The sequence below is a fragment of the Egretta garzetta genome, unplaced genomic scaffold, assembly GCF_000687185.1.
Source record: "Egretta garzetta isolate BGI_Z169 unplaced genomic scaffold, ASM68718v1 scaffold349, whole genome shotgun sequence".
NCBI lineage: Eukaryota > Metazoa > Chordata > Aves > Pelecaniformes > Ardeidae > Egretta > Egretta garzetta.
The window spans coordinates 1,595,465-1,612,032 of NW_009260788.1; the positions used below are offsets into that span (position 1 = coordinate 1,595,465).

The 16,568-nt window shown below is 42.2% G+C and overlaps 1 protein-coding gene across 1 annotated transcript; it reads left to right on the plus strand.

The window, feature by feature from the left end:
• The first annotated feature begins 328 nt into the window (after positions 1 to 328).
• SLC38A4 (solute carrier family 38 member 4) lies at positions 329 to 16,334 on the plus strand. Its single transcript, XM_035901778.1, has 15 exons — positions 329 to 466; positions 1,337 to 1,427; positions 2,238 to 2,353; positions 5,396 to 5,469; positions 5,602 to 5,694; positions 7,347 to 7,428; positions 7,521 to 7,603; positions 7,700 to 7,758; positions 8,151 to 8,429; positions 8,548 to 8,627; positions 9,737 to 9,837; positions 10,821 to 10,945; positions 13,604 to 13,748; positions 14,728 to 14,825; positions 16,233 to 16,334. The coding sequence occupies exons 1-15, from the start codon at positions 348 to 350 to the stop codon at positions 16,332 to 16,334; spliced, it is 1,647 nt and encodes a 548-aa protein (XP_035757671.1). The 5' UTR covers positions 329 to 347.
• The last annotated feature ends 234 nt before the right edge of the window (positions 16,335 to 16,568 follow it).

Here is a 16,568-nt window from a genome sequence, read left to right on the forward strand (position 1 = left end):
GCACTGGACATCCACCATGCACCCCTTGGCCCTTGCAGTCTTTACCATTTGAAGGGAGACGGAAGGGCCAAGTGCTGGCATATAAAGGGACATTATGCTTGCCCAGAATTTTCCCAGTCTGCAACAGTTTCCCCTCTTAATGCTATTACAAAGAACAAACACAAGCCCAACGATTCACACTGGTTTATCTAATTTGAGGAAAACTCTAATGAGTTTTGTTGTGTTTTGTTTGCAGAACAGAGTGTTCTGGCAGTCCCCGCATGGTAGAGCGGACCTGCAAGCAGACGGCACGCTGCTGTTTACCCTGAAGAAGCGAGTGTGTGTGCTGGAAAGCGCTGACCGCTCTAATGGATCGCATGGAGCTGCAAAAAGTCAACATCGAACTCGATGATCAGAGCAACAGTGGGGAAAGCCTCGAAGACAACTACACGGAGCTGGTCGATTCGGAAAAGGCTGCCATTAGGAGGTAAGCATTTAAGTGGGAAGGCTGTTCTGTTAAGGGTAGAAAGCAGTAATCAAAAAATAAGCTTCACTAATGGCATCTGGAACTCAAAACCCTTCCTAGGTAATACACTGAAATCAGTGTGATTGTTTAGCTCGCGTTTTCCCACAGCTCCGAGCCTCCCTGCTCTGGGCCCCGCAGGACCGTGTGTCCCAGCACAGCAGGGGCAGCCCCCACCCGGAGTGACCTCTGCAGGCTCCCAGCCCCGAGCACCCCCTTGGCAATTCCCAGCCCCTCCCGCCAGATAGTACATGTGTAAACTAATACCCTCCCAGGGCAGCGCAACCTGAGCACGCTGAGAGCGGGGACGCTTTCCAGGGCAGGGTATGGAGGGCAGCAGCCCCAGTGCTCCCACGGGGACAGCCCCACCCTCAGGCATCTCCAGCAGGACCCACCATAGCACCAGCACCTGGGTGGCCTGAAAAAGACATCTCAGAACCAGCCATCAGCCTCCAGCTCTCAGCATCCTGAGCCCCCCGGGCACGTATCTCCAAGAGGGCAGTTGCAAGGCGCTTTGTTCCTCGGATGTGAAGTACGTGCTCAGCTTTAGCACATCGCTGGCAGTAAGGAATTGTTACTTTCCAACATCTGCAATCAGGTATAATTTGAAGATTGCTGGTTTTAAAACAAAATTCCAAAGCAAAACAAAGATCTATTAAACATGCCATTGGACATGAGAATCTTACAGGAAAAAAGAGGGGGTTTTTCTGAAGGATTTTTAAATATTCATTGCAATGTCAAAGGCAAGTTTCCACTAATGGCAAAAGGCACTGCTTGAACATAATGTGTGTCATAAGCCTTATTTAATATTTTCTTATTTTTCTTTGTGTTCAGTCCATTTGCTAGTGATGATGCAGAAAGTCAGAAATTCCTTACAAATGGATATCTGGGTAAAAAAGAATTGGAAGAATATAATGAAGAATATGTAAGTTCTAATCATTTCTAAGGGTAATTACAAAGTAAATCTTATTGACCTGAATCTTTTTTCAAAAGTTTCAGTAAAAAAAGTTACTCTGGAACTTCATGGGACAGTCACGTTTGGCTTTACAGCGCTGAACATGACACGCTCAGCACAACTATTTGGAACCTCCACGTGCAAATGGAAGCACAGCAATGGTTCCTGGGGTGGGTGTGTGGGTATTTCTCTGCTCACAATTTAACTTTATTCAAAGTTCCCTGAATTTGATGCAAAGAAATGCATGGTTTTATTGGTCACATTACAGGTTTTATCGAGACTGTTCAATCAAAACCAAAAAATACAATTTGTGATTGCAAGCTAAAATTAAAAGCCATATATCCCCCCCCTTCCCTTTCCATTTTGTGGCAGATGTGATTCCCTCACATACCATCCCTCATCTCCTTGTTTTTTGTCCTCTCACACTCTCCTGCCTCCATCCCAAGCCACACAGTGCTTCCTTTTTCTCCTCCAGACACACTTTTAGTTCCTACTTGGAGAAAAAGCTAATAATCAGTTGGTTTAATTAAAAAAAAAAAATCTGAATTTTTTAAATCAATAATTGGGCAATGTGTTAGATAACAGTATGTATTTCTGTAGAGGCTGGCCAACAGAGCCAGTTGTGGCTATGTCACTTCATATGTGCTCAGGAACCTTGATAAGGCTCCACCTCTAAGGATCAAGAGAGCAATATAGGGAACACCAGCAAGGAGGATAAATAATCTGTTGTGGCCAGTAAAACGCAAATTAATTGTCATTTTCTGTCCTTGCTCCCAACAGCACCGGGGCAGAGCTTCCTTTGGAATGTCCTCGTTCAACCTCAGCAACGCCATTATGGGCAGCGGCATCTTAGGGCTCTCCTATGCCATGGCCAACACGGGAATTATCCTTTTCGTGTAAGTACATAGAAATGAAAGCAAATAGAATATAAGGAGTCAGCTGGAGCTGAAGTCTTTGTGGTTAGAGAGGTACATTAAGCTTGTTTTGTTAGCTGAAAAGTTTTGTAAGATCATCTGTAATGAAAACATTTTAGCTGCACCACAAGGAACCGTCCACTGCTGACAAACCATTTTTTTTTAATTTTAGCCCTGTTTTGTATCAGGAATACAACTGTGAATTGATACTATGCAGTCAAAAACCGGAGGGGAAGAACAGTATACTGATCCTAAAATAACAACAGCAAGCTTGCTGGTTCAGTATGGGAATTCAACAAGGGGAATAAATCACCCATAAAGTATATATTTACATCATCCCAACTATCTAATCACTATGTAGAAATGGAAGAAGAATACTCGATATAAGTCTGAAATAGCAGCATGCTTTGAATGCAAAGACATTCACAGATTTATTCAGATTTAACGTTGCTCCCTGAAGTCTATTTGTACTCAATGTGCACAGATGACAGCAATGGTATGTGGCTGACACACAGTATCTATACAAAATGAGTTTTGATAGACAGTAGCAGATAGCCATGTGATGTTTTTTAATCTATGGCTAACCTTGTAAAATGAGAGAGACTGTAAAAAAAAAAAAAAAGTTGGTTTTCTTTTTTTAATAATTAGTTTTAATTTTAACTGAAGCCTTCATTTTAATTCCCCGTGAGGCTGGAATAAAGCATGACAGTACTGTACAACAATAGGCCATTGTTTTACATTACTGAGCTCTAACAAGCCTTTAAATCAGGTTGTATGGCCATCTTTATACGGCTTCTTTCTTCTGGTGATTGTGCAACTGCAACAGCCACAGCGTTTGAAATGCTACATGTAGCTTCCAGTTGCTAAGAAACACCTCCTCTCTTGCCAGGAGAATTTTTAACTGAAAATTAATTGTAGATGCAAATGTTGTCCTGGATAAGTACTTCCCAGCACCTGCGCTCCAATGGTTTAGATGTAGTATTTGCAGATACAAAAATGGAAGCCGGTTCTAAAATTGACTGCATTAGAATCTGAAAAATGTAGGACTTTTTTTTTCTCCAACTTTCTCTGAGCACTTGTGCTAACTAGTATGGCCATAATTTATCACTGGAAAGAAAACTGTGGTACATCAAGCCTCGCTAGGGGAAAAAAAATTACCTTTGTAATATCTTTATTTTTAAGGCTCTGTTTATTCACACAGGTGGCTAAAAAAATGTGATACAAGCCTCATGACATTAGCTCTGTTGGCAGTGCTAAAGCAAGGAGTAATGCTAAAGCAGCCCTATAGAGTCTTATACAGCAGAAACAAAGGACGTCTCCACCCCACGGCTCATTTCCTTTTCTGTCATACTTCCATACTTTCTGCATGAGAACATCCTCCCTTCTGGTAGAGGAAGGAGTTTTATTTAAACGTACAAAACTGTGTGGGGATAATGTTACCGCCATGGCACGCATCCACTTGTCAAAGGTTCCTCTGTTTTCATAGATTGTGATGTTAGCATTAGCAGGACAGAAAAATCCCATCTACTAAATGGAAACTGCTGGACATTAATTCTAATTTAGACAATGCTCACAGCATTGTCTAAATTTTTGTAATTTACTGTTCTCATGTTGCCAAAGTGCTCTTGTGCTAGAAGATGTTCTACAGGGTGAAGGTGGAAGGAGTGTTCCTAAAACTCAGAAGCTCTCCAGAAGTTCCCATTACATCCTCCTCTCCCATGGGGGAGGTTTGCAATGGCACAGAGCACACACTAAAACATCTCTTCTGCTGCCTGGCATGATCTAGCAAGTGCAACCAGGATGGCTTTGGTTTACCACACCTCATGTGTCAGGACACGGAGACCATGTCTCTGAATAGCAGCTACACGGGTGCCCCTGATCAAGCAGGATGCTGTCTAGGCGGGATACATTTCAAGCTCAGACAAGATCCCCCCTATCCATATTGCATGAGCCCACAACATGAGAGATGACCCTGCTTACGTGAAGTCTGTAGTGCTGTCTGTCTCTCTTGGAGAAATAAACTTGAGAGAAAAGTGATGGTCTGGTGGCCATTACCTAGCCTCAGGCCCTCTGTCTCCTCTTAGACTGTAACTCATTTATGAACTTGGCTGCCAGTGTCTCCAATATCTATACCAAACCACGTTTCAGTGGAGTGGAAGGTGTGGGCACAACCTCCTGTTCAGCCATGGAGTAAGGCACATCAGTATTTCCTAGCTCTGCCGCGTTGTCATCACGTACCCTTCTGCACCAACACTTGTGCAGGCTGATGACAAGATGGTTATGGTAATAAGATATGCTGCCCATGGTGGTGTGCCCTGAAAATGTCATACGAATCTACATTTTTCACCAGCAGTTTGCAGGATGCAAATGTTGTGTAGAAAGAGCATAGCAGTAATCAGAATTAATGACTTCAGGCACCAGTACCTTCATGCAGACTAGGCTAGAAGAGTATGCTGCAAGTGCTCCAAGAGCAGGTTTTCCAATGTCATGCCAAGCTTTAGCATTATGCAAGATTTCTAATTTACGTTGCAAAGTGAGCATCTCAGGCTAAACTCCATAACTTCATGATGACATGGCAGAAGTCAAAAGTAGTGACTAGCCAGGAGCTGGCAGTGTAGTTTTCAGAATCATGGATTGGGGGGGAGGTTGATAGCTCTGAGTAAGGAGAGCGATTAAAATGAGTGGTCAGTGAGCTGGTAAGAGACCAAAGTCTCTTGCACAGAAATCTGTTTACTTCAGTAGGGTCTTGTTAAGATGTAAGATTCTGTCCTTGTGGAATAACGCAAAATTGGAACCTACCTGCACTTAAACAAGCCTTGAGGGGGTTCTGCAGTGCATAAGGTGCCACTGCACTCACAAGTAAGCTACAGCTGAGACTTATATCTGCATTTAGCACTGGGAGTCCAAGGCACAAACTTGCTGAAAACTATTTACACGTTAAACTTCATGAGAATGAGCACACGTACATTTGAATTAACAGAGTGTCTCTGATGTCCTGATTCTGATTGCTGTTTTGCCTTGCAGAGTTCTGCTGCTCAGTGTAGCAATACTGTCGCTCTACTCGGTGCACCTCTTACTGAAGACAGCAAAAGAAGGAGGTATGAGGATCGGGCTGTGACTGACGGAGTTCCTACCACATGCATGTATTTTACCTTGGAATGCAATTCATCAAGTGTATCCAGTGGAGTGGCCCATGTTTATTTTTTGATTTGTTTTGGGGTTTTTTTCAGGATCACTAATATATGAAAAACTGGGAGAAAAGGCATTTGGCTGGCCTGGGAAGTGTAGCGTTTTCATTTCGGTAACAATGCAGAACATTGGAGGTAAGGGGCAAAAGTTTTTAGAAAAATGTTTTCTAACTTGCGGTGCTTTTCTACAGAACGTAAGTGCTTTCTCTTCTCTGTCGGGCTAAAAGGCATCAGAAATGAGCCAGGTACAGTATACACTGTACTGTAATAAGGAAGGGCAGGAGGAATTCATCTTGACTTGTTTCAGCTATCTGACACTTCAGTGTCTGGTGAAAGCTAGTTGCCTGGGATCTCTCCATGACCAGTGAAGAGACTTCACTGACAGCTAAAATGGCTTGGCTGACTGTCCTCAAGGAGTTGGCCATCTCTCTTCATTGAGTACAGCTGAGACCAGACATCATCTGCTTCAACTTAGAAAAGATGAATTCCAATTAAAAGGAAAAGCACATGGTTCTGACTTCTCCATAAAAGAAAGGCCCTTCAGTAGTTCGTTTTCCAGCTCAATTCTCTCCTTGAAATGGCAGTTGGGTTGTGATGTCTCTAAGATGTTGAGTGTTTAAGAGTGATTGTTGAAAGTATTGATCCACACAGATACTTCCTGTGAAATATCTATCAAGTAATCTCCATCCTCTCAGAACAGGAGACTGTTTACTTACCAATGCAAGCAGTAGGGGTAGGACTGTGCCTTCATGTAACAAAACTTATTTCCTTTTACTACCCTGGGAAAAACCTTTTAGGACACTGGGGAACACCATATCTGAAAGCTCAGGGGTGTTTGCAATTTTTTCCGGGTTTCTTAAGCAGAGATGTTGAAATATGAATTCAATGCATCACTGGCCAATTAAATGTACATAGATTTTTTTGTGATCTCTCTTTTGGAACTCGGTATGTTTTGCAAATCTTCAATCTTCCATCTTCAACTTATCTACCCAGGCAGAAAGAGTTCACATTTCTCTACTGCAAGAGACTTTCATAAAAGATCCTATTCCATGGTCTTCCTTTCCTTACTCAAGCCTGTGTATCAAATGTAGCTGAATTCAGGAAGGAAATATGCTTCCCTGTTAGAGAGGAATAGCTGTTCCTCTAGTCCAGTGGTTTTCAACCTCTTGTCTATATTGATCCATAGGTATGCGGAGACCTCTCTGTGGCCAACATAAAATAACGTCAAAAAGCACGCCTTCTGGCAACACATTTAAATGAGGTGTATAGAAGTCCACCCTTACGTCAGGAATCTTGATAACTTGATATCTTTTTTTTTAAAAGAGTAGTGGAATATGGAGTAGAGTAGCAGAAGAAAGAAGCTGAAAATAGAAGGGATGAGGTAGATGAAGACATTTTAGAGGCAGTAACAACTAAAGTTACTACAGAATGTGGATGGACAGTGTCCACTGGAAAAGCAACATTTACAACAGAAAAGCAAAAGGAAAAATTAAGAGTGTAAATTTCATCAGAACGGCGATTTGAGTACGTTGTTAACTCAGTAATAACTGCATTGTATTCTAATACTGAACGCTAGGTGCCATGCAGAACATGCTCATGACAGTATCAAGGGAACATACCATCTCGTTAGTCACGCTGCCATTTGAACAAAATTCATTTCTCTATTTTAGCAAAAACTGTTTTCCCAAAAAAATATGGTTTTCATGCAGCGTTAATGTTTCTTAAAACAAATTATTTTTATTGGAACTACACCGTTTTCTCTGAAAGTGTTTGTTTGGTTTTTTCAGCAATGTCAAGCTACCTCTTTATTATTAAATATGAACTTCCTGAAGTGATCAGAGCATTTATGAAACTTGAGGAGAGTTCTGGGTAGGTACCTTTGACCAACCTGAACCTCAGATGATTTTTTTTCACTTTGATGTCAATGATAAAGGTTGGGGTTTTTTATTCCTCCTCTTTAGAGAATGGTACCTAAATGGGAACTACCTCGTCATACTCGTAACAGTTGGAATTATTCTTCCCCTCTCCCTTCTAAAGAGTTTAGGTAAGATAAGTGCCCCACTTAACCTCATTTCTTATTTCTGTTAGGACTGTGAGCTTATATATAACTGAACTGTATTTTTTTTTCCTTGCTTCACAGGTTATCTTGGATATACAAGTGGTTTTTCACTGACCTGCATGGTTTTCTTTGTCAGTGTGGTAGGTGACCGTTTGGGTATTGTCTCTAAGCAAATACAGAACCTGTAAACTGTGCAATGCTGTTATGTTTTTTATCATGACAATTGCATGTGGATGTTAGAATAGCACCTGCAAGTGAGTCAAATCAACCAGCCTATTGCTGAACAAAGTCAGAATGAAAAAAATCAGCCTAAAAACCACTTGAGAATAAAAAATAAAGCAGGACAACAGCAGAGGTAGAGTAACAACAAATACTTGCAGGAGAAGCAGAAGTGATAGAACTTGGTTTCTTGCTCCCACTCTTTTCCCTTGTTTGTTTGAGTGCCGGTTTATATTTCTGTTGGCATATCACGGCTGCAAGTGTAATCTCCTATGGTGGCACTCCTCTGATGACATTGTCTACACTTTTGTAGGTAATCTTCAAGAAATTCCAAATACCTTGTCCTCTCCCCATCATGGACCATGGGGTTGAAAACTGGACCGCCACCAATAACACAGTGCCAATGCACCTGGTCATGTTACCAAATGAGTCTCTCAGTTCTGGTGTGAATTTCATGATGGACAACACAGTTGGGCACTTGCCGGGCCTCGAGGAGCCAAAAGATACCTCCCCCAAAAGTGGTGTAGAATATGAAGCACACAGCGACAGTAGTGACATGTGTCAGCCAAAATACTTTGTGTTCAACTCACGGGTAAGGGAGTTTCCGTAGAATTTGTCTTTAGCCATTCGTACCACAGCCAAACTGCTGCCTGCCAAAAGTCAGAGGTACAGCAGTGACCATTCTTACTAATGGGAGCTTTATTTTACAGACTGCCTATGCAATACCCATCCTGGCATTTGCATTCGTATGCCACCCTGAGGTGCTACCAATATACAGTGAACTGAAAGAGTAAGGTTCTTAAATTTTGTCCCATACTTCCAGTTAACCATAGCTAGAAATCACTTTCTATGTCTTCTGCCTTGATTGGTGGTGGTGTGTAGACACCCACCTGCTCATGATTTATTGCATTCCATAGTAAGCAGATATTGGCTTTGCTTTGACCTAATAGTCAGACACTGGTGACAAAGACACACTGTTCAGATAGCCACCTTGGTCGATATTTCCTTAGGAAAGGAGGAATCTGGACAGTCCGAATGATGTGAAATGTACTGGGGAACTTGGTTGCACTGAGACAGATAATTCTGGTTTCTAAAAATATCTTAATGAGTTCTGTGTCTGGGTCAGCTGCTGCTAAAGTTTCTTGGGATGCGATTGTTTTGGGTGTCTTACATAGGCTCTTAACCCAGACTATTTTGCTTATCAAATACACTTGCTTAAGTCAGCACAGAGCTGACAGCTGGGAAGAGCTAAGAAAACACATTTGTTCAACAGCAAGAATTATGTTACAGGAGGTTTTGCTGCAAAACTCAAGGAGGCCAAGACCCATTACCTCCTGTTTCAGGAGGTTTAACCTCAGAAGAAATTAAAATTCTTGGATGACTTGGGAACCTGCTTCCAGGTCCTATATGCTGAAGATTTTCTTACACCAAATCTTTAACCAAAGGATTTCTAAAGAAAGTATTTGACCTGCAGGAGGTTCTTGAACCTGCAGAACAGCCCTATGTAGATACAAGGGTATGTTCGTATAGAGCTGACTGAAAGCTCTTGCCTGTTATCATTACCTGCCCTGTAATTTTAGCCACTCCATTTTTTATTTAAAATACATTATTTGAGATCGATAGTATATAAATAATGATATACAAAATAACATGGCACACTTATATGTTGTCACTAAGTAAGCAGTAGAAATGGAGTTTCAACACACTTTCATAAGTCTGTGCTGTTCTGCATAGAGCTGCCAGGCTTCAAGTACAGAGCTCTGTATAACTAGCATAGTTGCTATGATCTTGCTAGGCAGTGAGGGGATGTCAGCAGAGCTATGACTCTTCAGAGTACTTCTTGTGCAAATGGAGGCTTTAGAAGAATAGCACTGTTACTTTCTTTCTCTCCTACTTCAGTCGTTCCCGAAAACGGATGCAGAATGTCTCAAATATCTCCATCACTGGCATGCTTGTCATGTATCTTCTGGCTGCCCTCTTTGGATATCTTACCTTCTACGGTAGGTGAAAGCCCTGTTCTCTGCAGAATTTTCCCTTCTCATTTTAAAGCAGGCGAGTTGGATCTACCACAATGAGGCTCAAGTACTCATAAATTGTCTGTGGGCCTGAATCCAGGTGTAAGCATTATTCAAACACAGTACGTAGTGTGTAACCTCCTGCATAAGTGGTGGGACTTCCCAGCTGCTGGGCCACAAGTTCCTCACCCATGAGAGACTGAGGGACACCTACTAGGGGGACCAGCTGTGTATCTCTTGGCTTTGTGAACTCAGACAACAAGCTGCTGTAAACTTGGCTCTTGGCAAAGGCCAAGAGTGACCATACTAAAAATACTCTAGTGCTCAACAGTTTTACATGACGCTATTAAGTGCTACTCACCCTGGCCCTGACACCACTAATTCAGCTTCACCTCTGCTGAAAAACAGGTGCAAATCATTCTAGTGTAAAAAACATATGGATGAGCTAGACTAACTGGTGGGTAAACAGAGTAGCCCCTGCATGAGCACACTGTTTTATGCAAACGCCACCTCTTTTTACCTCGTTAGTTCCTCTGTTATGGCAGAGAAGTGAATGACACAGCACAATCTGCTCTCCATCGCGGGGGCAAGAGGGCTCAGCCCGAGAGCTAAGGGACACCTGGGTGGAGGTGAGGGATCTGTTCCCAGTTCAGTCGGTTGTTTCCTATTTCATATCAGAGAAATTATTTTTACCTCAGGTTCCACATCCACTTAATGACTTTGAGAAAGTCATTTGAGATACTGGAGTACAAAGCATCACCTCAGAGCTGTATTACCCTCATCGTCTCTGAATGATGGACTTGTATCTGTCATGCTGGGAAAATTCCTCTTTCATGCCTAGCCCATAACATGTATCTGATGACAGCAGCTGGGACAGAGCTAATCTTGTCTGGCTGAAGTACGAAGATCCTTTTGCATGTGCAGGTTTTGCTTAAGTGATTTAACTCCTTTCTGTTTCCTTTTCATAGGAGAAGTTGAAGATGAGCTACTCCATACATACACCAAAGTGTACACCTTCGACACCCTCTTACTGTCAGTTCGCCTGGCAGTGCTGATGGCTGTAACCCTGACCGTGCCCCTTGTACTTTTCCCTGTAAGTAACACGGCTGCTGAAGCTGAAGTCAGGGCTAGCCCATATACACTGGCTGCACATACTTAGCACAGACAGGCATTGAAGAAAAGTAAGCCTGAGTTTTTTATTTGGGAGGGTCCGGTTTCTCATATGCAGTTTGACCAGAGTAAGGACCTAGGTAGTTAGGGTTGCAAACTTTGAAAGACTGAAATAAATCAGTCTTTATAAATAAATCAGAAATAAATCAGGAACAACTGCCCTGTCTCTCTCCAGCTCTCTCTGTACTATATTTAACAGAGCAGCAGTGTAAGTACTGAAGACTTGGGGATGTATTGAAACCACTTACGAGATTTCCTAATACAGACATAGGCACCTACTATAGCATCCAAGCTCAAGAAAGACACGTGCAGCTCAGGGCACGTGCTGTGCAGCGCTGCCAGACCTGGCTGCCAAGGTAGAGAGGCAGGGGCCCGGTACACACCTTCCATACTAGAGTCTATGGACAGGAGAGAAAGCCAAGTGCCAGGAAAACAGATGCAGTCAAGACCCAGCCACATAGCCAGGTGTCTGAGCAAAGTTTAGCACTTCTAGGTGCTGTTCACAGAGAAAAACACAACATCCACAGTAGCAGGGACAGAAAGGCACAGCTAAACAAACAGCTCTTGCAGAGGGACTGATCCTCCTCAGGGACCGGTCCCCACCTGAAGAGCAGACCTCCAGGCTCCTGAACGTACAGAATTGTCCCTCGTGCCTTCCCTGAGCTGCCACACAGCAGGGGAGAACACAGTTGGTTCTGGTCAGAAAGTTTTGGGAGGCTGGTGTGCCATTTGTACGGCACGTACAAGCCCGGCATCATGCAGTCAGCAGCTTCCCAGCAATCTGTGTCACACTGTAGAGTTCCCGTATGATGAGAGCAGTTGGGGTCCTGTTGCTCCGTTGTCCAGAATGAAAACACAAGCTCTGCATAGGTACTGTTTCCAGGCTTGCTGACAAATACCTAAGAGCAGGGATCACCATTCAAAATTGTCTACAAAAAAATACGTTCTGGTATAAAGCACCGAGAGATCAGTCCATCTAGTTTACAGAACACGCCAGTGCTCTGCCTTAAACTTTGTGTTTCAACCAGCGAATAAATGCTTAAACTGGTCTTAACTCACTGATCGCTATTCACGAGAAAACAAGCTAAGAGCGTTGCAAAAGGCTCTATCTGACAGATGTAGCATTTTGTATTTTTAGCTTTCTGTATAATCATTTTTATACCTGAATAGCATGCAAAGGCTTAGCAGTTACATACCACAGTACTAATTGCTCTATTAAAAGAACTCCCGAGAAAATATCATTTGCTTGTAAGCCACCATATCAATTTTATATGGCCTGTCAGGACAGCCGGCTCAGCAGGTCTAACTACTCCAAATAAGCAGTATGGTTGTATCAACTACTTTTTCTATGAACTACCACATTTGTATTTTCTTAAAGTAGTCAGAGTTTATTCTTTTCAAAAAAAAAAAAAGACATCATTGTATTGCTAAAAAATAAAATTAAATATAGATCTATGTACCATTAGTCGCTGCAAGATGTCAGTTTGATAGCTTCATTTTAAGGACAATGTCGCAGCAGGAATAAGGCACAAGATGCTGACAAGAAGTGAACAGGAATGCAGGCAGCAGTCCTTTGGTGGAATAAAGCTGTTCTGTACCAACTCAGGGACTGGACAACAGTTTTGCTGTCTGTCTCCCTCTTCCTAAGATTGGCTCACAACAACCTGAGAAACATGAACCGCAAAATTCATGCTGTGTTTTCAAACTATGGGCTCTGAGTCTGACAGCACTCCATACATTTATTGAATTGCCAGGCTCATCCAGAAACAGCCGTCTGTTATTTTAAAACAAGAAAATAGAGGTGGGTTTTGAGCTTTTTTTTCAGTATAAAAACATTTTTGTTCAACTTCTACATTTCAAATCTTTTAAGTTAATCACGGTACTGCAGAGTAACTCTATCTCCTGCCACCATAGGGATTTGCTGTTGACCTTTTTCCTACTTACCATCTTTGCTGATGAAAGAGCAAAAAAACTCTGGGTTGTGTGAGAAGGTCAGCAGAGCAAAGAGGATCCTCTGCAATTCCTTTTAGGTTTATAATGTCCAAGTGGCATTGAAAAATATGCTTATATTTTGAGAGAGAGAGATATAGATGTATATGTGTATGTATATGTATATATTTAATGGAAGTAAAACACGAGCATGCTCGTTCTCTCACAAAAGTACATGACAGAACTCTTGTGGGATTTTCAGAGGGATCAGGTTCAGGAATACAGCAACTCATATTTCACCCCGGCATTTTTTGCCTGCTGATTAGTATTCGTAGCAGGGGTTTCTTGGAGGGGGTTTTTGCTGATATTAGCATCTTTCAGTTGAACAGATTTCATGTCCCTGATTTTACACGCTATTTACTTGACTTTCTTCTACACTGCAAATATTTGAGTTTCTGCATTAAACTGTGAACCCAGTTCTCGAAAACCTACATCAGAGTGAGATTACGTTAAGGGAATCAAAGACGGAAAACATATTTCTTCAGCCAGAATTTCTCACAGCAAAAGTAACTGGTGTGGATCATTTAAAAAAATGAAAAGCAAAGATAAATTAATTGCTGTTTTACTTTCCCTGCTGGTTTTCATCTTACAGGTCCGTTCATCTATCAGTGCATTGCTGTTTCCCAAAACGCCGTTCAGCTGGATAAGACATTTCCTGATTGCAGCAGTAATTCTTGCTTTTAATAACCTGCTTGTAATTTTTGTCCCGACTATCAAAGACATCTTTGGATTTATCGGTAGGTTTCATAAATAATTTTTGTTTACTCTGTTAATCCTTTCCACAACATATTTAGATTCATGGACTGAATGACAGTCTCAGTTTAGGTTCTACAGTAGAGTAACATAAACACTGATTAAAGTTAAGAGGGACATAAAATTTCCCAAACAACTGACATAAATGCTACCTTACATGAGGCACAAGGTATCCAATAATCCCAGAATAAAAAATGGTAAGGAATTTTCATTTTGACAAAAAGGGGATTTAGTGCTTGTGGGGGAGAGGGAAATCACCTTTGGTTTTCAAGCATCTGTAGCCTGGACAAAATGTATTGACTCCCAAACTGTAATGTTAGAAAAAGGAGAAAAGTAAGAGAGGAAAAGAGAGAAAAAGGAGGAAAATGTCTTTTGACATTCACAGTTTTCTCCCTACCTCGTTCTTTCAGTCAGTTTTGGCTTCTGACCAAAGAGGTCCATGAGGACCCTCCATGCTCTGAGCTGCTTGAGGACTCGGGGATGCAGATGTCCTTGAGAAAGATACCTCCATGGGGCTTCTGCCTTTTTGGTATTTAATACTCCATGCCAGCAGTCAGTTTGTGCCTCCCTGGCTTTTACACCTGGGCCACCCCACTGGGCTCTGCTGGGAGGAGAGGCGTAGGCACAGCCCGTCTGCCCTGTTTTCAACAACTGCTTTCCAGGGCCATCACACCCCAGGAGTGCTGGTCTGTCCCCACTTGACCGGCCCACATGCAGATGTCCGTATCACAGGCAGCCACACCAGTTTGAAAAAATCCTCTTGGCAATGAGTGCCTCTTTGGGCCCTGAGCACTCAAATAAGTGTTTGGACATCTGCAGCTCTGCGTGAATGCTGTACAGAGAGAGCCCCTTGTGCAGCCGGGCTTGGACGGGCAGCTGCCTCCCCACATGCTCTCTTTCACAGGTGCACCACGTTGCTTACGTGTCAGACGGCAAAGTACCCACCTCTGCTTTCTCTTCCAGGTGCCTCTTCTGCTACGATGCTTATTTTCATCCTCCCTGCTCTCTTCTATGTGCGGCTCGTTGAGAAGGAGCCCCTGAGGTCTCCCCAGAAGATCGGGGTAAGGTTGCTGGCAGCATTTGCCAAAGGAAGGATGGGAGGGTGCGTGCTTTCCACTGGCCACAAATACTCAGCCCTTTGACTTGCAACACCCAGGAGCTGATCACAAATGGTAGTGTCTCACTCCAAATATAGGCTGGGCAGTGTGCTTTACCTTAGCGTGGAGACCCAGGCTTCACAACACTTTAGTGCCCTACTGTTACTGATACATAACAGTAAGTGTTTGGGTTAACATGTGTCTTAAATAGCTAGAAAAAGGCATTTATTTAATCCAATCTAGACTTTAGTTAACACCTGCACTTGTATAAATAACACCTAGACAGCGTATAAGGAGCTGTTGGTTCATGCTAGAAGGCCAGTTGTGGATTAACAGGAAGATTTGAGGTCAATGTTAAGAAGTTGTACTGCAAAGATAATTAAGTAATAGTGAGGTTCCCACTGAGATAGATCCATACACCTACAGGAGACATATATGAAGGTCTATCATTTATAGACAGGATGTGTTTCTATGTCGTGCTGGACTGCCACAGCGGTACCTTTCATCCTGAACATCAGTAGCTGTCTGCACATATAATGATATCACCAAGGAGATGTCCTTTGAAAATTTAATCAGAAAAGTTATTGATGAAATATATATGCAGGCACATAATGTAAACAGATGTACATATGTGCATCTATATAAAAGTTCACACAAAACATGGAAGTTCAACAAATACATACTGCAAGTATAAAAGCAAAGTTTGTTATCATAAAATCATTTCTGAGGATGACTTTTGGAGCTGTTATTACAGAAAGACTGTGAATATTTGTTCATGTCTCTTTGTTCATTCTTCATGTTGCTGTGCGTTAGGCATATCTAGAATTTCACAGCCTGCACTGAGATCACATACAATATTCATCTTTGTGTTGCAAAGCAGAATATTGTTCAGTGTGGACAGATTACAGTAAACTAAAGCCCCGCCAAAGCAAGGGGGAATGTAAGCATCTGAAGCACTTGAATATATACAGAAATGCCTTCAAAGAGAGATGGGCTTACCTGTTTGTCTAATAAGGATGAAAAGGATTAACTCTGAAGCTGTTCTTGATATCAGAGACAATCATCATTCATTGAAAATTGGTCAGGTTTAAAGAAAAAAACTGTTCCTCTGTTATATTTTGCATCATTGTTAATAATAACAAAGAGGGGTCTCTTCAGGTCTGGTCTTGTAAAGCCTGGCTCTCTTGGGCTGAAATTCACACAAGGCTAACTTTGATTCACGTAGTCATGTGTGATGTTGCTTGGGCCACAGAGAATGCCCCAAACTCAAGCCCTGGGTGTTACATACATGTGGTTCAAGTGGGACAGTCTGTGAACTACAGTCTGCTCAGTCACTTGCTTTATTAATACAATTTAATTTTCCAATTGCAGGCTTTAATTTTTCTCATTCTTGGCATAATCTTCATGATTGTGAGTATGACTCTTATTGTAATGGACTGGATTTACAATCCCCCAAGTTCCAGACATCACTAACCTGTGGAGACAACGGAGTGCTTTTTATACCATAAATATTTGTATTGTGTGCTCCAAAGGACACCTGAATGGGACTGTTATTCCTAGCTAGTAACTGCAGTATTTTGAAGACAGTTCCTGGTAAGGTCACTAGAACCCAACGGAGTCTACGTCATCCTTTTCACTAAGGATCATTATTTATGCATTAGGAACCTGAGCTTAGCATTTCTGGCCAGGTTGAATGAAACGCGTGGT